Source organism: Morus notabilis, unplaced genomic scaffold, assembly GCF_000414095.1.
Source record: "Morus notabilis unplaced genomic scaffold, ASM41409v2 Scaffold2499, whole genome shotgun sequence".
NCBI lineage: Eukaryota > Viridiplantae > Streptophyta > Magnoliopsida > Rosales > Moraceae > Morus > Morus notabilis.
Window position 1 is genome coordinate 1,524 of NW_010359652.1, and position 21,218 is coordinate 22,741.

The window sequence follows — 21,218 nt, forward strand, 5'->3', positions numbered from 1 at the left end:
TATCAACGCTTTATCGATAAACGGGTAAATTATTGATTGAAATCGGTTAATCAATAACTGTTACTGGTCAATCAGTGCCACCAAGTCAATTGGAAATACACAACCAGATCGATTGATGATGCACCACAATTACTCAATCAGTAATACACCAAATCTAAAACAAAGCTCGCTGTGATGCTTCCTCCTCATGGTGTTTAGATGAGCTCAATCATATTCTAAAGTGCAAGGGAAAATATACGCAGCCTATTGTACCAATCTTTTATCACATAGATCCATCGCGTGTGCAGAAACAAACCGGAAGTTATGGAGTTGCTTTTAGATCTTCAACGCACAAGAGCCTTTGTCTCTTTTAGATCTTCAAAGGAACGGATTCAAAATTTTACTTATCATTTACAAATCATTTAGCTACAGGTTGAATTTATCATGCTTTTGGGAACAGTCTATACAACATCCAATATGGGGCTCAAGAAAGTTGTATTTACAACAACCAATCTTAATATACACGTAGGTAAAAGCAACACGACCACAGTGAACATACTAAGATTAGCATACACTACATGGCATCATCCTCTAGAGTGATATCCGCATTCGTCCCATTACCTGTCCTTCGGAACCAAGACAGAGGTGCACTGATTGATTGAGTATTCTCCGCCAACATGTAAAGACAAAACAAGCATAACCCTGATTCGAGTACACAAGATCCTGATAAGTTGAATATAGTGACGCTAGAAAGGGGATGGAAAGAGAACAAACAAAGATCTTGTCTTTCATTTGTAAAGAAGAGATACGACTACCATTCAAGTTCTCAAGATTTATCAGCTGATTGACATAGACAGCATACACGTTGAGCAAAAAAAGAATTATTTCTTAACGGCTTATTTTTCTTTTATGTATTTCATCTCATGCTTGTAGCATCCATATAAAGTAAACACAGACTCGAGTATTCTTCCAATATAGATACTTCACTAGATAGAAAAGAAAGTGAAAAATCTAAGGTGAAAGAATTATTCTGGCAGATAACAATGCAAAATTCCATCATTCTCATAGTTTAACATAGAAAGCTAGTAGTTATTTCAATCCCCTGGAAGGTACAAGAAGGAAGCACCAAACTTACCAGCATATGCAACTGTAAGTCCAGAAACTACTCGTCCCAAAGCTGACAACACATAGAGACAAAAGACGACCTGAAAAGGGACACAAAAGGTGATCAGCCTCTCATACCATTTAAAGAACTGAAACTAGTTTGTTTCCCTTGACACAGAATCATGACAATCATGAGCACTATCAAGAGACAAATTCTTTTTTTAAGTTAACCTATATGCATAGACATGCAAAGAATTGTCAGCCAATGGGCCTAGCATAAAAGACACATTGTACTCATATGAAGAACCCCACCACAAAAAGCAAAGATCAGTTCAGTTATTAGTAATGGTAAGTAGTATACATGTGACAAATATTTATTTTTTGAGGAAAGAGTAGTAAAATCTTAGCATGATAAATAATGAACAAACGAAAAACTGTTTGCGACTTCATGTATAATCCATCAAAATTCTGCATTATATTCCAAAAATCTTGAAACGAAGCAATTCTGATGGCTGATGCTAAAAATCTTTAAACTCTACAACCCTCTCTTATAACCGATCATATAATACTCTCCGTCACACAAGTTAATTCATAAGAAGAGATACTAAACAGGATCAGGATTGTTATTGCTAATCAAGTATAAGATACCATTAGCCAAAATCAAAGTGGAATTTAAGATGTATGATGGAATCCCAGATATTATCCTCATAGCTTTTGTTTATAATATTACTACACAAGAAGAACAACATAAATTTTGCAACTTTCACCCAAACTTCCATTTTCAAGGTATTGGAATTTGGAAAACAAGGAAAAAACCAACCTAATAAAAAAACTAAAAAGAAAGGAAAAAAAAAAGAACTAATAAAAGATTCAGTAGTACCTTAAGAAAAAGCCTCTTGTCGTGCCCAGTTGCTGCAACCCTTAATACAGACTCAGCGGCACCGAAAGTGTTAGCTAAACAGGCAACAATGCTATTAGCGGTGTCCTGAGAAATCTGCCACTCCAGTGGATCCACCGGTACCCTTCATATCAATTAATTTTGTAATCTAATTAGACACTTCTCTACCACACATATTAGACGCACTTGTCAAAAACTATTTAAAAGTTCAATTCTTATCAATCTTGCCCTGTCCCCAATTCTGTTACGTTTCTGAATTCTCATCAATCATATAAAAATAAAAATTAAAAAAATATATATTTCGTAATAAGTGCAACATCAGAATTTTGAGGAAACCATGAAAAGAATCCCATATCATTCTTTGATTACGATGAATTTCTAATTTTTCAACCCAGAAATCCTAATTCTGAATTCCAATACAAGAAAAAAGAAAACACTAATAACAATAATAATAATAATAACAGCAATTAGATCATGAAAGAGTTTAAGTGATAATATAACAATGGAGAAATTAAAGGAGGGGAAAAACGAACGAGATGTTGATTTGGCGGAAGAGAAGGCCGAGAATGGCGAGAGAACAGAGAATGACGATGAAGACGTCGGAGAAGAGAGAGAGGAGACTGACTTCTCTGTAAGCGCAGTGGTAGTAGACGAGAGTTCCGCAAATCGCCATTATCACCGGCTTTCCTATCTCTGATCTGCACTCCATAACCATTTCTCTTTCAAAAATTCCCTCTCTTCTTTCTCTCTCTATAACCAGTTTTTTTTTCCCTGTTGCTGTGTAGAATAGAATTGTAATCGCTCGCTTTTATTGACCAAGACTTGTTCGGGTTTTATGTTGTGTTTATTGGGCGTGGAAGAAGGATTTATGAAATGAAAATGTTAGACCGTTGTAATAACAAAGGGAAGAATCACGCTTAATTGCCTTCTAAGTCGGCATTATTACAACATAGCTAATAATAATACAAGGGCTTTTTTTCACGACACCCCCTCAACTTTTTAAAATTTACAACTTGATCCTTTTTTTTCCTCACAATCGACACAATTTGTAAATCATTACAGTTAAGGTCCAATTGAAATGATATCTTTCTTCTTCTTCTTCTTCTACTTTTTTTTTTGTTTTTACAATTTTGGTAACGTGATGCATAAACGAGAATTTGTTATGGATAATGAAAGTCATTTCTCAAAATATTTTTTAGAGGTAAAAAGAAAAAAGATCACCCATAACTCATATTCATAATATTCAAAAATATATATATATATATATATATTATGACAAGGTCATTTCTCATAATATTTTTTTGAGCGAATATGTGAGGATTTGAAAAATAGAATTGTACTTAAAAAAACATTTTCTACGGTAGAACACTCTAAAAAAATTCATTAGTGGAACACTATTTTTTGTCATTAGATTAATTTTTCAACGGTCAAATCCGCAATATGAGTAATTATGTGTGACGCACTGTAAATTTTTTATATAGACCTGCATAAATCTAACTGTTAAAAAATTAATCTAACAGTTAAAAAATAGTACTTCACTAACGGGGTTTTTATAAGTGTTCCACCGTAAAAATTATCTTAAAAAAAATGACTTTCAAAGCCCACGAAAAAACCAAACGGGAGACAACTTCGAGGTTGTTCTTTTGTACTTTTGAGTTTGGGTGACTTGAATGATGATCTTCAGTTGAGTTTGAGTTATAACTTGAGTTAAAGTTGTAAGTGTTTGGATGTGCACATTTGAGTTATGATTTGAATTGAGAATCTTTTTAAGTTTGTATTTGAGTGGGTCAAAACTTAAATTTGTATTTAGATAGTATTTTATAAAAACTCAATGGTGATGAAAAATTTTAATAGGGTATATGGATGGGGTTTTATTTGTCTTCTCGTTGTGAATACATAGAAAAAAAATCATCTCAATCAGAATTAAAATGAAAAAGTTATGGTATTTTTAAGAATAAAAAAAATATTATTCATTAACTTGAGTTCAAGTTTATGAACTCGAGTTGAAAGGAAACTTTGAATTCGAATTTAGCTCCAAACTCGAGTTCAAACTCAAATTTTACAAAAAAACATGAACTTAAATAAAATTGTAACTCGAGTTTAAACTTTTTCTAAATTTTATCGTAAAAGAACAACCTCTTTAAAACTCAAAATGAGGTCTCTGATACTAATTGTTAAGCAAACAATTATTCACGTGAATTGTAAAGCATGTATAATAGGAATTTAACTGGCGGTAGTGGCGACCACACTCAATTTACACCCTGTATATTGGACTCACATTTATAATGTCCGAATTTTGCATGTTCTTCATTTTTACCTCTTATTTTAATTAATATTTTTTTAGTTAAATATTATATTAATATCTTTTTAATTAAATATTATATTAATTAAAAAGATATTAATTAACAGTGAAAAGTAAAAATTTAAACCTGTACACTTTTAAAAATAAAATCAGTAATTATCTCTTTTATTATGATTGTTATAAATAAAGTTATTTTTCTTTCTTTTTTCCTTTTTTGCTAGAATAGATATTTAATCCAATGGTCTTCCCGAATCATTTGTTATGAGAGAGGGGTTCGTAGATCTCAAGAAAGAACCAAAACAAAAATGCTAATCATCCCAACATTGTTTTTTGTGTTTTTTTGTTTTTTTTTTTTTGAAAAAAAAAAGAGTTTTCCACTGCATTGTGTAAAACTTGTTTTACATAAGTTTAAGTGAGCATAAATTATGCAAGTCAATATATAAAAATTCCAACATTCTAAAACTTGAATTTATCTATACAATTTTTCTAATTAATTCAAGCAAGAGTATCTGATTGACCTTATTACAAGGACGAGAAAGCTTAATATTCTTTGCTAAACTGTTTCTATTATTTTTTCTTTTTTTTAATAATGGACCTTTTTATTAATCACTTGGTAAATCATTGCATACATAGTGACTAACAAAAGTTAGTAAATAATTAGACAAAAGAGCGTCTTTAGGAATCATAATTGCATAACTAGCTAACGAGTTGACTACACAATTCCCATCCTGTGATGTGTACCATTAAAAACCAAAGAGATGGTGGTGTTTAGAAAAGTAGAAACCAAACAGGACAACAAAATAAACCAAAGAGATGGAGGCTAAGGAAACCAAACATTAACTTTGATTGATGTCTGGTTCGTTTAAAGCTAATACACAAATACATATCATTTGCACCATAAATTTTCTCAACTTTTTGGCAGACGTGGAAATGATTTCATCACATCTTCAGAATGAAAAATCTACTATAACTTGCCTTGGTAAGCCAAGAAATGTTGAATTCTTGTCAGTGAACAAAAGCTGGCTTGGCTGATGGGGGATCAACATCTTTGGTATCATTTTCTTCTTCAGAAGTTTTCTCATCCTTAACAGCCAACAAGACCAGAACCACCAGAAGTGGATAACTCAATGTAGTGAGTGACCAATTCACAATCAACTGTGATAAGAAGGATATTTTCCGCGTATCGACTTGCCAAGCAACTGCTGCCCCGGCACTCTGCACTCCCTTATAAAAACCAACGTACCTGAAAACCATGGCACCAAAAAAAAAAAAAATTGTTAGTCTCTCGGATATCCTTCGTCAATTTGAGTTTCAGGGACCAAAGCTGCCTGAAACATAAAAGTTCAGGAAGTAAGCGCCAAAACTAAAAGTTGGAGAATCAAAGTATCACAACCCTCATAGTTTTCTCTAAAAATATAAAAGAAATATCATCTTATCCTATTTGGATGCAATCATAACAGCATCATCTATAGATTCAAAGCCATCTTTATGAGGGTATAGAATTACCCTCACAAACTATCGTTTTGGTATTAATTTATGAAATGAAATTGAAAGACATCAAAATTTCATAGCTAGCCATCTTTAATGTCCGTTACCTGCTAAGCGTTTCTGAGTCATTAGCTAGAGCTCCAATTAACCAGTAAACCACACTCTGAAACATTGCATCCAGCAAACCATAGCTGAAATACAAGACAAATGGTCCAGCAAAATCATTGCCCGATTCTTTAAAATCCAACTTTTCTATCGTTAGTGAATCAGCTCGGGTGTAGTTGAGCTGGTTGGCAAGCCCACCTGCCCAAATTGCGGTGCCAAGAACAGCAACCACTCCAATTCCAAAATACCCTCTTGTCCTCCTACTCTTGAAGCTGAAGTCCATCAAGTATCCAATCCCAATTGAGCCTAACATCTGTGCACCCCAATAGAACACATTGTTAAACCCTCTAGTTCTCAAGTTGAACAACACCCCATTGACATTATTGAAATGGTAAGTGTAAAAGAAGTTGCTGGACCAAGCAGCTGGGGCGATGAGAAGCATCTTCCAATTACGAAACAGCTTGATGATCTCGACAAGCTCAGTTGAGACGTTCGAGTACTTGATGTTGGTGCACCGAGTCCCATCGTCACGAACAACCTCACTTGGGGGCAAGATAGCCAAGGAGAGAAGAGCCCCGGTGATCATAAAACACATGAAGGCGATGTAGGTAGCATCATTGACAGAAGCAGCCTTGGTTCTGTGGTAATTGAGAACAAATGGGATTAGGCCACCAATGACACCTCCCATATTGAAGATGCTCCAGAAAAGCGAGATGTAAGTCCCTTTGCGAGCAGGCGGCGGGTACGAAGTCATGATGGCGCCTTGTCCCGCCCAGAGGAGGCCTGCTCCAACACCGAGAACGGCACCAGCAACAATGGCAAATGATTGGTTCTTGTGGTGGTTGTAGTAGAGGAAAGAGCCTGCATAGAGGACATATGTCAAGCAGGCTGAAAGCAAAGTGAGGCGGGGGCCTAGGATGTTGTATATGCCACCACCAAGTATGCCAAAGACCGCGAAGGTCGTGTAGAGGGCGGTGAGGGAGTTGTCGGACGCTGTGGGGTCCACCTGGCCTCCCCCTCCCATGCCCGACAGGGCATTGAACATGCCGGGACAGCAGAAGCAGACCAACCCAATTAGGCTCACTTGCACCAAAGGCGAGTTGTATCTGAAAACCGATTTCGTTGGAACTTCATTCTGGGCGGCTAATTCCTCATCGCCTTCAAAACCCATCTGGGATTTTGGTATCTTTTTCTCCAAGCTTTCTGAAGTCATTAACACAATATACAATTTGGTCAAAGAAAAAAAAATGACAGAAGTTTTCTTCATTAATGTGTAAATTGATTTATTCCAACAAAAATTTCAAGAAAGCTATGACAGTATCGATCAACAAAAGAAGAAAAAATCAATTACTAATAGTATGACATGAGATTTATAACGTACAGAATGAACTGTAGCAAATGATTGAACATTTTTCCTAAAAACCAATCAGTTAATCCCAGAAGAGAAACCAATTTACTGGAATAGAATTGAGAAACAAAATACCAGCATCATAGAATGAAATGAAATGACTTACGTTGTACGTTTGAGATCAAAACTGAGATGAAGCTTCTTTTTGTGTATCTATCTATCTATCTATCTCTCTCTCTCTGTCTCCAAGCAAATGAAGCAGTGAAAAATGAAAACGTGGTAAGAGAAAAGGAAAAGAACCGGAATCTGAGTGCGAGATTCAAGTAATAAAGCAAACAGCGTGATGATTCCGCTTTTATAGAACATGAATAGACACCCATTTTTCTCTAATTATTGGACATGAATGATTCAATTGGTGTGAATGATCTTTTATTTCTTTTCTTTTCTTTCTTTTTTTTTTTAATTTTTTTATTTTTGTAAGGACAAGGACAGGGGTTGAATTCTATCACGGTTTATTACGTTAGTTAAGATAAAAAGGTTAATACAGAATATTCAATATTTATTTTGGTTTTTTCTAGGTAGGGTGATGTTTAGTTTATAAATTTAAAATTATAATTTATTATTTTAATTTTTAAAATTTAAATTTTTTATAAGAAAAAAATATTGTAATAAATTAAGAATTATGATCTTAAATCAATAGAATTGTTGAAATAAACGTCACTTAAGACCTCATTTAATTTTGTAGATTTAAATTTTTAATTTAAACTGAAATATAATTTAATGTGAGAGTTTTTCATTATACGAATTCTTCATGCCCATCCACGCTTCTTATATTAGAGATTATGTAGTTGGACAATTATGAAGATATTTCTTAATTCAACCAAAAAAGGAGATAATTCTTTTTGTTAATGTGGCGAAAAGGAGAATCTTGGACTAGTTATATATATATATATATATATATATATGTATGCGCATGTATGAATCCATTAATTGGTGCTAATAATATATATATATATATATTATTGGAGAGGAATCTTGTTTTAGTTCAAGAAATAGTAATTTTTTATTTTAGTCTTGCAACTCAAGACGGATTATTTCATTTTGCTCATGAAAATGCATATTTTTATTTGGATATACAAAAATCAATTGATAAATTAAAGTATGCTCATAGAAAAATGATAAAAGAAATCACTGCTGTCTTTTATGCGATGGAAATCACATGTATGTCGTATTTATATAGGACCTTTTCTATATCAACTATGGTGTCGAGATGCTCAATTGCGTTAAATGTTTAGTGAACATATTTTTGTAGTATCAAGTATTATGGCTATCTAAAATACACACTTTTTACTATTGAAAAATGTAATGAATTCTTATTATAATATAATGGAATTATTAAAAAAATATTAAAAAAAAACAGAACCATAACGTGAGAATAAAAGGAAGAAGTGGACACATAGAACAAAATCTAGCAGTCAATAGTTGGGACCATGGGCGTTTATTTTGGCTACATAATGACGCTCTTAAATCAAAAACTGTGGTCATAAAATGGGTTAGGCTCCATAATTTCACATAAGACCATATCTCCTATTATCTTGTGGTGACCCATCAATCAATTAATAGACGAGTTGAATGAAATTTTATGCTGCTTTCAAAGTAGTTTTCATTCATGCGTAACTGAAAAGTCTTCCAACAAAAAAATAAAATAAAATAAAAGAAGAATCTTTAAACATAAAAGACAACCGGAAAAAATAAAACGACACAAATAGGGAATGGACTGCGGAGTATAGACAAATTGAAACTTTTGTTTTCTTTCTTTGACTTTTTAATTTGGCGTATCAATTCCATCAACGACAAGCCGGCCAGCCGGCTGCAAGCCTGCAACACAGTCACAAATATTAATTTTCTCTATCTAACTTCAAAAAACGAGAAAAAGAAAAGAAAAGAAACTTGTTCCACATTTTTTCCATAAGGATTTTTTTTAATAGAGTTTCTTATTATTAATAGGGTTAATTTTTAACTGTTAAATTTGATAAACTTCACATTATATTAAAAAAATATGTAAAATATATAGTTAGAAAATAAAGAATTTTCGGTTTATAAAATCTACAAAAAAAAATCTCCTTTTTTCTTCACAAAATGCATGTACTAGATGATGTGAACACACGAGATTGATTTCGAACTATTTAAAGTAGAAACCAATGAATTGAAGTGAAGTGGAGTAGTACAATGACATATGAAAATATCAACTTACCGTATATTGAATTTATACGATATTGGGCCTTTGTTCACCGTTATTATCTGCATTTAAGCCATAGAACCATGCTTCATGGAAAACTTTTATACTGAGCAAAATCATAAAGTACAATCAAATAAAGCATCAAAAATATAAAGCAAATTAAATAAATGAGACAGAAATATATAACGGTTCACTCTAATTGAGAACTACTGTATTCTTGTGCAGATGATGTATTGTTGATACAAAACTCAAAATTACACTGCCCTCCTCTCTAAAAAATGCTTTCTGAAAATAGAAATCCAAGCCTGGGGTCGTAACCCCTTTCTCATAATCATGAAATCCCTATTTATAGACCTCTTTCTCCCTAACTCCTCCCTTTACCACTGCCTACCCAAAACGTGGGTTTCTGACGCGTGTCAGAGCACGTTTGTTGGAGGTTGCTTCCGATCTTGGGCAGTTATTAGCCTTATATTGCGGGCTGGTGTCAAATTATGAATAAATCAGAAGGGACTCTTTATAGTTACTTCCTTTGACATTTCTTACGGATGGGTTTGGTATTGATTTTAAGAGATAAAAAGTACTTATTGAAACAGTAAAAATTGTTTGGTAAAATTAAAATAGTAGATTTTTGAATAAATTTAAAATAGTAAAAATTGTTTGCCCCGTCTTGATTTCTATTATTTGTTTTGATGTATTCGATTGTTTGGTTTTGTAGTATTAGTTTGAAGATTGTGTCTGTTGCTCATAGTTGAGATCGGTTGAACAATGGTTTCTGTTCTTTAGTATTAGTTTCAAAGATTGGTGGCTCTAGGATTAGTTGTTGTTCTACTTATCATTGAAGGAAAATGGAATGGTTATTGTAATGAATTTATATCCTTTATCTTGAGCTTCATGGACCAAAAATATAGAAGATTCGTGAACTAATGTTCATAGCATTTTGCAATGCATTTGGTATGTTAGAGCTAGTCATTTATTATGATTCATGATAGCATCAAATGACAATGACACTTGAATGTCTTGAATTATAACAAAGAATAAGATGTAACAAAGTTTGCATCATTGGTTTGGTAGTTTCATTATGTTGTAGACTAGACATACTTTATCAACATGATCTTAATGACTCTCGTGAGGTTTCTGGTTGAATTATTTCTTTAACAGTCATCTTCTAGTTCTCATCATGTTTCCTGCCCATTGTACCAAATCCGCGAAAATGCCAATGTGATTTGATCAGCAATGGAGTTACCAAAGCATATGAAACACCATATAGCGGTCACTGACTTTACATTTTGGCGACTTCACCTGAACACCAAAGAGGTTGGTCTCATGAAGTAGTATTGGATTCGGCGGTAACAAGCTGAGAGTTCACCGGTAGTCTCCTTGGTAGTTCTGGCCCCACACTGGTAATATCTGCCTATTCTTCTATCAAGTAAAGCCAATTTATGGGACCGGATCCTCACTAATTTATAGGCCAGCGTCAGGGTTTACATTCTGCGATATTCAAATGTTTTTAAGTTGGTGGCAATTGAGGAGTGTATCGGTTGCTAGGAATATTAATGGACAAAACCGAAAAACTATATGATACGGGGATAACTTGGTAACTGGTAAATGCTCATTAGTAAGTGAGGACTGTTAGAGGTTATGTGCTTTTGTCAGAAGAGACTAATTCATCTCATTTTCTGTCTGTTTTTAACGTTTATCATACTTTTTATATGCTTCATTCCCTACTAAAATTATGTTTATTTATACACTAAAATTTTTCTTTTTAGAATTGTATTGGCGCAATAGATGGCGTGCATGTTTTAGCTACAATACCACCAGAAGATCAGGTGCCATTTATTAGAAGAAAGCGTGTGCCAACCCAAAATGTGATGGTTGCTTATGATTTCAGTATGAAATTTATATATGCATATGCAGGTTAGGAAGGTAGTGCCCATGATACAAGAATATTCTTATCAGCACTACGTAACCGACATTTAAAATTTCCAAAACCACTTGAAGGTTAAAACATTGTCTATATTTTATATTATATATGTTTTACATTTTACTAATTCTTGTGTTTTTATTTTAATAGGTAAATATTATTTAGTTGACGGGAGCTATCCACAATTGAAAAGATTTCTTATACCTTATAAAGGATAACGATGCCATTTACCACAATTTCGAATGGGTCGTCGACCAACAGGCAGTAAAGAGGTATTCAACCAAGCACATTCTTCTCTTTGAAATGTCATTGAACGCACTTTTGGTGTCTAGAAGAAAAAATGGAAAATTTTGAGAGATACGCCTAATTATTCATTTACGAAGCAAGTAAAAATAGGTATTGCAACAATGACGCTTCATAACTATATTAGGATGCATGATAAGCGTGATTGACATTTTCAAGAAGTCGAGGATAATCTAGATTTTTTCGTTTATGAAGAGCATCAACCGGAGGACAATATAGAAGAAGATGAAGCTTCACTATCACAAGAAATGGATGAAGTACGAGATCAAATTGCGACAAGTTTAATGAACACGCTTAATTCTTTTAATGACTCTATTAGTTTTTGAACATGAAATGTACATTTTTGTTCAACAAATTGATTACTCACTAATGCTCCTTTTAGTTGTAACTATATTATGAATGAAGAAATGAAAAAAAAGAAGAATTAATTATAATAAATTTATTGTTAAAAAACTCAAAATCATAACATTATGTTTTTTTAAGTTAATCAAGTATTTCTAAATACGAAAAATAATTATATATATTTAAGTTTCATAGCATGTCTATTTTGGTCATTTTACATACCCACAACAATTCAACATCAAAATTTACCAAACGCTATTACACTGATTTTGAAACCAGCACAACTACTATAATTACAGTTTACCAAATACTTAGCGGCTTCTTGTAACAGTTGCTTCTTTTTTCAGCACAGTTAAAAATAATTTTTTTTAAATCTACAGCACTACTAAACTAAGTCTATGTCTAGTAAGCATCATCGCAGGGCAACACTCTAAGAAGAAGAGGTGGGCCCTTAGTATCACTTTTGTAACTAAAAGAAAAAATTGCTAAACTCACCTTAAAAACCATAAATTTAAATTTTACCCATTACTCTTAATTAATATATCTTACTCTTAATTAATACCCTTTTATTAATATAGTTATTGACTAAAAAATATATTAATAAAAAATACTCTAAGATGCATTCGTCTCTTTTTCCCTACCAAAACGAATTTATCACATTAGCACAGTTGATTTCGAGACAACAGACATGAGACGACTCAAATGCTCACGTCAATTGCAAATTCATGCAAAGCATATAATTCTAGTTCTCATCAAACAATGCATGCCTCAAATAGCAACAAAAAAAACTACAACTGACAATTCGACACATAGCAGCTGAAAAAACCAGTCATCATTGTGTGTGTTTGGAATTCGTTCTAAAATAATTTTGTTTTTTGTATAAAAATAAAAATGAAAACGTTTTCATTCTATTTTGGAATCATTTCTGAAAATTCATTTTGTAATTTTATTCTAAGATTGTTTTTAGTTTAAAAAAAACTAAAACTGCGTTTGGTGGCTTAATTTTTAAAAACATGTAATTGTATTTTAAATAATAATATATTCAATAAATAATAATTAAATCTCAAATAAAAACACTAATAATTAATATAATAAATTAATTATTATCATCCTCAATTGCAGCCGGTTATTTCGTATTATCATCCTTATCACACATTTAAAATAACACTTTTATTCAACATTAAAATAAATCACAAAACAAATATGAAAATTGTGTTATGCATGTCATGATCCAAAAAAACACAATTGAAGGTCACACACACAATTTTTCTTTACCTTTCTCTCTCTAATTTTTCTTTACCTTCGTCATGCAGTTGAGCCAGACAATTTAACAAACATCTTACACACCCCTACTCTCTCTCTCTCTCTTACACACACACACACACTATACTCTCCACAAACTCATCTTCATCTCCGGCCAAGACTGCCGATTTCAGAGCATGCTAAAACCAAAAAATCCCGCGAAATCCAAACAAAACACCTACTTCGCCGCCCGGCGATACATTCATTTCCCGCTAAAATAATGGACGAACCCCAAAACCCATAAATACAAACCCATTACATTACTAATCATTTCTTAACAATCATCACCACCACCACTTCCGATAATGGCTTCAGCTATTTCCAACCCCGGCGGCGACCCCTTCCCGTCAATGGACGAGCCGGCGGCTAAGGCCGTGAACAAGCGGTACAAAGGCCTCGTGACCATCCGAAAGAAGGCCATAAAGGGCCGGAGAGGAGATCGGAGAAGAGGGGGGGTCGAGGGGGTCGAGGGAGATCGGAGAAGAGGAGGGTCGAGGGGGTGGAGGGAGGTTGGAGAAGAGTTGGGGGGTCGAGTCAGGGAAAGACTAAGAAGGAAAATGAAACAAGAATGATATGGGGAAAATGAAAATGAAAACGACGCAGAATCGTTTTCAATTTTACTCACTTTTTAGAAACAAGTAAAAAAGACGTTTTCAATTTCTGTTTTTCAAGAAATGCAATGCCAAACAAGACTGTCAGAGCATTTTCATTTTTTTATTCTTGGAAAACATGAAAAACGTTTTTGAAAACGCAACCAAACAGGCACATTAATTTGGCTCATTTCTTTTTATACCATGTAGCAGATGCATAATATAAAAAACTATTGGAAGGGAAGAAGGGTCCAAAGATGGACATACAAAAACCAGAGATACGTTTTCTATAACTTACAGCCTCATTTCATAAATGGACATCTTAACAAAAAGAAATCTTCCACCACATTATTTGACGAACGGCGTAGTAAGAAAATGGATAAGATAAAACGAAATACGTTTTAATCATCCAGAATTTGTGATAACTTTCATATTATAACTATCGATTCATTCTTCAAAATATTGCTTTTAGAAGCTGCTGAAATAATACTCAGGAGCAGTCAAAAAGCCTATCAGCGCTATCAATATCCGAAAACAAAAAGCTACAAAATTAACAAAAAATAAATCTAATAGAAGTCTAGAACTTTCAATCAGTCTCTACTGTTTCATTCCTCATCAAGAATTGTCCCCTTCTCGCTGACATAGATCCCATCAAGGAACTTCCTGATATCTTTGTTCTTGACGTGACATTTCTGTTGAAACAGAAAACATATTTAAGTCTCAGAATGTGCAAACAATTAAAAATCCAAATTCACAGAAATATATTTTCCAGGCCCATAATATAGAGCACACAACAATATACTTTAACGGGAATTAAACTTTTCTGAATGCTACAAGTGCAAGGACCTGATTTATCAGAGCAGCGGACCGAGAGACAAGCTCGATGTCATTTCCGTCCAAAACGAGTTCATCCTTAACTTTATCAGATCTTATGATAGAAACTCCCTCAAGCATGTCCACCTTCCTCACCTGATTGAAGCAAAAAGCACAGTCGTCAAAGGCCGCACTCATAACCGCACAAGAAGTGAAAATAAGTAACCACTAAATTTGGGAATAATCAAATTGCAAAATCGTCCTAAAGGTTCCAAAAAAGTTAATCTAACAACCTGTAAATAGGTCACGAGTATTAATGTACGTCAAGTGAAAAACAATTATACACACGACTAGTTCATCCTTAACAAGTATGGACCAAGCGGCAAGTATTTTCTATCAAACAAATCCACATGTACATTATAATGCACCCACAGCAAATTGCAAACGGTAGAGAGAAACAAATCGTCACATGAAATGCCCGATGGTGAGCACTAAGCAGTTATCAGCTAGAATGCCAAAGACTCCCAAACTTGTTCCAAAATAATAAATTCTAGAACAGCAGAGCAATAACTATGATGTTCGACACTGATTTAAAACTCAAATCCGAAACAAACTTATTTCTTTTCTATGAGTAACGATTCAAGTGTCTGGCACTAATGCAGCCCTAAACCTAGATCTTTATAAGAAAGAGCAGCACACAATTTTTTATCTGGTAGAGAAAACGTCAAGCAAAATTTATATCAAAGAGGGGAAATAAGTTCCCTATCTTGTTTAGATTTCAATTCAACACAATCAGGAAACTATGGTCACTTGACAAATTAGCATTTTTAGAATTTATGTATGAAATGAGAAAGCACCGCATTTTCAGACCAAACAAATAATTAAGCAAAACACAAAAAGAAATTTCTAAAACAAAGCAAAAGACTCGAATTTCATTTACCTTCTTCTCGCCTAAGAAATTTCTGATCTCAATAGACTTGTTTCCGTGGGTGATCGACGCATTGATGGGAAAATGAGCATAGACGAAGCGCATCTTATACCGGTATCCCTTGGTTACTCCAGAAATAAGGTTCTCGACATGGCTGAGCGCCGTACGGATGGCGGCGCTGGTCTTCCGAGAACCGAACCACGACTCGATCTTTAGCTGTCGCTTGCCGGAGGTCTCGTCGGAGATGAGGTCGAAATCCAGGTTCAGGTGTTTGAAGTTTCTGGTGATCTTTCCCCTTGGTCCCTTCACTTCTATTACCTTCGCGTGGACCTTGATCTTAACCCCCTCAGGGATTTCCATGGTTTCCGATGAGAGGATTGTCTTCATTTTGCCCTCCTTTCTCTCTCCCCTCTCTCTCTCTCTCTAGTCAATCGGACTGGGGAAAAAAAACCCTACCTAGAAGCCGAGCTTTATAAAGGACGCTTTTCAAATTTTATTATTTAAAAAAAAAGAAAGAAAGAAAGAAATGATGAATGATCGCGGCGGAGAAGAAATAGCCGTGGGGGGAAGTTACTGAATTAGGGTTTCAACTTGGAAATTCCATAAAATTCGCAGACTTTTTTATAATTTCATAAAAGTAATCTATTTACTGACCTTTTCAAAAAGTGATTACCTTATTAATAAATAGTGAAAAATAAATATTTAAAAAAATAAAGAAAAATAAGAGGTTTCGCAATTAAATATTTAAACAATAAAAAAGTTGAGGAAATAAATAAAAGATTAATAAAGTAATTTATCACGCTAACTCAGATATGTAAATAAAATATTTAGAAAATACAAAAGTAAACTATACAAATCTAAGAAATAAGAGTTTTACAAGTAACTAAGTTTAAGATTTACTGACTAAATCTAAAATAAATAAAAAGTGTACTATAAAACATTTCAACATTATAAAAGTCAAATAAAAAATTTATAAAGATTTTCTTAGTAAATAAAAGATTGATCCAGTAAATCTAGTATTTATAATTTTATACTAAGGTAACATATTGTTTTTAGTAAATTAACGATTTAACTAACATATCAAGGATTTATCCGAATTGGTAAAAATAAGGATATACATGGTAAATAAGGATTTACTAAATAAATCATGATTTACCGAAATCAAAACCTAGATTTTTTTTTTTTTTTTTTTTTTTTTTTTTTTGGGTAAGTCCAGTATTAACCGAATGAAATATCCACTTTAAGTAAAGAATTTACCAATAAATACTTAGAATTTAGAAACTCAATATTTAAATATATATATATATATATTTTTTGTTTATTCAGATTTCTCTGGACTGCATAGCTTTGTTGCGGTAAGTCCAGTATTAACCGAATGAAATATCCACTTTAAGTAAAGAATTTACCAATAAATACTTAGAATTTAGAAACTCAATATTTAAATATATATATATATATATTTTTTGTTTATTCAGATTTCTCTGGACTGCATAGCCAAATGTTTTGATACAACCAAGCAGAACAAAAAATTAAAGAGAAAAAGAGACGAGGTCAGCATAGGTTCTAAAGAGAGACTGAAAAAAAAAAAAACAAAACAAAAAAAAAAAACAAAACAAAATAACCACCATGGACCAAAACAAAGTAGACAAACAACAATTCCATGAGAACCTGGATAGCAGACAGAAAACCAAACACAAGGATTCCTCCAAGCAAGTCAGCTTACCAACATCTATTGGATGTAAAGATACAAAGACTGCATTTTTACAGTACATTTTTGGAAATTTACCAAGAATAAAGATAGATAGGAAACAATCACACTTTGAGGCCAACAAAGACTTGTTCAGTGATAATCTAGTAAATGGCATCAACCTTAGTTCTGTGACAATCCACTACTGTCCCAACATTATTAACTTTTATCCCTGCATAGCACGTCTGGATGGGGACAGAATGATAGGATCTGAACAATCTAGGGTCAATTGACAGAGGAATAATGGCTAATCAATGGCTGAAATGTACTCTTTATTGATGAATGAATGAATTCTGGGGACAAATGTACACAATGACCCTAGAACAGTAGGTAGTGGTTCGAGAGACTACTCGCTCTCCCCTGCTTAGACGAGCTAAGACTTTTCCCTTTCAGTTACAACTGATTTCCTACATTCTTCCCCATCTAACATCTCTCTATATATCTCCCATATCATACAATCAGTACAACCAACTAGCACTCATCCTAACTGTCTAACCGAATACTCACGTCACACCCAACTAACTAACCATATCCAAATGATTACGCGGCTGCACTCTAAGCAACTTGTGCACCTCATATATGTTTATTTGATTGGAGGCCTTTCACACAAGCCTTGAAGAACAGAGAAGGTCCAAACTATGGCGGATTGATAACTGGTTATCCATGTCTGCAAATACTATATCGTTCTCGTTCTATGCAGAATGCAGATCATCAAGTATCTTATTGTGCTTTACAAATCACTGTATAAGCCAAAGGTCCACGCATTTGTTCAAAATTTGCATTCGAGTAATAAATGAACGATTTAAAACGGAGAAATATCTATCAAATTACACGTTTAAGTTCAAAAAGGTTGTATCGATAGTAAAATTGAAATGTGCAACATAAAATTACCATGAAAGGTTGTGTTGATAGTTTCTTTTTTTTTTTTAACCTTTAGTATCGGTGGTCGCAAGGAAGAATCTAATGCACCATTAGCCACCAAATCATCAAACAACTCCACAGTTGAAGCATATCCAACATTTTATTAGCAAGTTGCAGCGCTTTCAATATCTCACGATTGGCAATAAATCCTCAGATCATTGCATCAAAAGTGCAACTATATGGATGGTTTCCATTCTCTTTCCAAATTCTTGTCGTTGCAAGGAATAACCTTCCATAAGCAAATTATATGTTGCCACATCAGGTTTGATGCCTCTCTGTACCATAATCCCCATCACACACCGTGCATTTCCGACCATCCCCTCTTTGCAAAGCACATCCACCAAGACATTGAAAGTTCGGACATCGGGAGTGATTTTTCGGCCTATCATTTCATTAAATAATCTTATAACTTCATTCCTTTTGCCAAACATGCACGCTCCATGAATTAAGGAGTTGTAAGTCACAACATCTGGAACGACACCTTTACCTCTCATTTCTGAGTAGAGATTGAGAGCATCAGCAACTAGCCCGTCCTTGCAAAGGCCATCAATAACCGTACTATAAGCAACTTTGTTAGGCTTGCAGTTCCTGTCTTTTTCCATACTCCTTAGAAACTCAACAGCTGCAGTAGTTTTGCCCAATTTACAAAAACCATTTAGCAATACGCCACAAGTGATGATATCAGGCTTACATCCCCCACTGGTCATTTTTCGGTAGCATTCAGCTGCCTCATCGACCTTTCCTTCTATCAAAAACCCATTCATTAGACTAGTCAGCGTCACAGAGTCTGGTTCATAACCAGATTTAGCGAATTTTCCCAAGACAGACAAACTATAATTCATCTGATTCAAACGACAGAAGCAATGAATCACAATGTTGAGAGTATAATCATTAGTCGGGATTCCTCGAAGACCCATTTCCTTGTATAGAGAAATCGCAGAAGAATAACGTTTCATTTTGGCAATTTCGCCCAACAACTGAGTGAAACGAACAACAGAAGGCTGAGGACGGATTCGGAGCATTTCATCAAACAAGCTCAAAGCACTTTCAAGAGTTGTTTTTATATTGGTTTGGTTATTATTTGCAGAGGCTTCAGAATGATTGGGAGCTATGAAAATCTTGAACCGAGAAAGAGTGGAAGAAGGAGAAAAAATACCACCAGTGGCATAATCTCTGTTGAAGAAAATCCGACTTTTCTGCATCTTCAGCAACCCTTTTTAGTTTTTTTACTCTGCCCTAAAATCTTCGTTACTCTCAAATCTCAATAGGAAGATGAACATTTGTTTACGAAATGACCCCTTACTAGGAATCTGTGGTTTATGAGTAAATGGGCTATTAGGATTGACTACTGGTGCTTTTCGTGGATCCTGAGCAGTTTGCCTCAATTCCGCAGAAAGACTGCAATGAATTTTGATTGTTTGCGGTTAGTGTTTGTGAACAGATCTGGGGGACAAGAAACAAAGCAAGGGTTGAAGGATGTACTCCTCCAGTCCCACTGCTCATCCCTAGCATTAATCCCTGTACAACATTTTTCATAAATAAATAAAATATATTCCTAATAGAGTTAAATTCATAAATAGTCATAGTCCTGTATTTTTTTTTTCCTTTTACAATTGTAGTTAATTTTTCTTATAAACACTCTTTAAATTTTAAAAGTATTTTATAAATGGTCTCTTGTTAAATTTTAGATGAAAATTTTTAATTTTATCTCATAAAAGTTTTTTAAACTATTTTTTCTCTTTAAAAATAATGTTTGTGTTAAAGAGAAACAATAACGGTTATAGAAATCAAAATTGCATATCTTTCTTAAAGCTTCAAAAATCTCTAACCCAAAATTTTTTTTATTTTTTTCCCTAAGATCTAGAAAAAATAAATAAAATAAAAAGCTCAAATTTTTCAAATATCCTCACCTTCAAGATTTTTTTTAGATACGACCCTCCTCTAACTTCTTGTTCGTTGGCCCCTCCCTACCATCTATACGTCACCTCTGTTGCTTCCCTTTCGTACCCTTGCCTCGCACACGTGACCCATTACCGTCGCTCCTTCCCTCTCCAACCTCATTCGACTCCGATAAGGCTTTTGGATTCAAACTCAAGAGGGTTTCGCATATTAAAATGACACTTTTTGGCTTCATTGACGGCAGTTCAATTGATGCTCAAGGCTTGGGCGGTTACTGGACTTGCCTTTGTTGCTCTTTGAATATTTTGTGTGTTTTTGCACTAAGGAGAAATTTCTGTATTGTTGAAATTTTAGATTTTATTTATTTAGATTCATATTTTTGGTGGAGAAGATGACAACTTGTGTTGTTATTCTTTAGAGATTTTCATTTTTTTATTTTTTTATTTGAATTTTTTTGGTTTATTTTATTTATTTTTCTAATTTTATAATTTTTGAACTAAATTCTTTTAAGTTTAGAGATTAAATTTAAAGACAAGATAGTTTAAGGACCTTTTATGAAACAAAATTAACGATTTTCATTCAAAATTTAACAGATAGATCATTTATGAGACACTTTTAAAATTCATGGACTGTTAATAAGAAAAATTGATTATAAGAACTAATTGTAGAAAGAGCAAAAAGTTAAAGGACTATATATGAATTTAACTCTTTCTAATAATTGATTTTAATTTCTGATGAGTTAATTGAACAATTTTGTTGAGTCAAAAAATCTACCACCATTTTTAGACTAAAGATAATTAAACTAATTTATTTTCATTTTTAGAGTCGTTTGAGTTGAAAAATGGATTTAATAGAAAAAATTAAAATTAAATTTTTGTGAGATAAAATACTGTAATAAAATGTTTTAGTTATGATTCAAACAGTAAAATGAGCAAAATATAGTTTGATTAGTTTGAAATTTTGACCTTCGAACTGTGTTCATCATTCCA

The 21,218-nt window shown here is 33.5% G+C and overlaps 4 protein-coding genes across 4 annotated transcripts; all 4 read right to left on the bottom strand.

The window, feature by feature from the left end:
- Positions 1 to 217: 217 nt before the first annotated feature.
- On the bottom strand, positions 218 to 2,699 carry LOC112090979 (reticulon-like protein B22). Its single transcript, XM_024163550.1, has 4 exons — positions 2,515 to 2,699; positions 1,964 to 2,105; positions 1,115 to 1,184; positions 218 to 681 (listed from the first exon to the last, which is right to left on the bottom strand). The coding sequence occupies exons 1-4, from the start codon at positions 2,694 to 2,696 to the stop codon at positions 554 to 556; spliced, it is 522 nt and encodes a 173-aa protein (XP_024019318.1). The 5' UTR covers positions 2,697 to 2,699; the 3' UTR covers positions 218 to 553.
- A 2,156-nt stretch (positions 2,700 to 4,855) lies between these two features.
- Positions 4,856 to 7,495, bottom strand: LOC21385595 (UNC93-like protein 1). Its single transcript, XM_010094959.2, has 3 exons — positions 7,391 to 7,495; positions 5,879 to 7,079; positions 4,856 to 5,526 (listed from the first exon to the last, which is right to left on the bottom strand). Exons 2-3 carry the CDS (start codon positions 7,045 to 7,047, stop codon positions 5,289 to 5,291), a joined length of 1,407 nt encoding a protein of 468 aa, XP_010093261.1. The 5' UTR covers positions 7,048 to 7,079; positions 7,391 to 7,495; the 3' UTR covers positions 4,856 to 5,288.
- Positions 7,496 to 14,146: 6,651 nt separating this feature from the next.
- On the bottom strand, positions 14,147 to 16,256 carry LOC21385596 (60S ribosomal protein L9). The gene is made up of 3 exons (XM_010094960.2): positions 15,675 to 16,256; positions 14,768 to 14,890; positions 14,147 to 14,613 (listed from the first exon to the last, which is right to left on the bottom strand). Exons 1-3 carry the CDS (start codon positions 16,047 to 16,049, stop codon positions 14,527 to 14,529), a joined length of 585 nt encoding a protein of 194 aa, XP_010093262.1. The 5' UTR covers positions 16,050 to 16,256; the 3' UTR covers positions 14,147 to 14,526.
- A 1,940-nt stretch (positions 16,257 to 18,196) lies between these two features.
- Positions 18,197 to 19,532, bottom strand: LOC112090978 (putative pentatricopeptide repeat-containing protein At1g12700, mitochondrial). Its single transcript, XM_024163547.1, has one exon. It carries the CDS (start codon positions 19,530 to 19,532, stop codon positions 18,486 to 18,488), a length of 1,047 nt encoding a protein of 348 aa, XP_024019315.1. The 3' UTR covers positions 18,197 to 18,485.
- Positions 19,533 to 21,218: the final 1,686 nt, after the last annotated feature.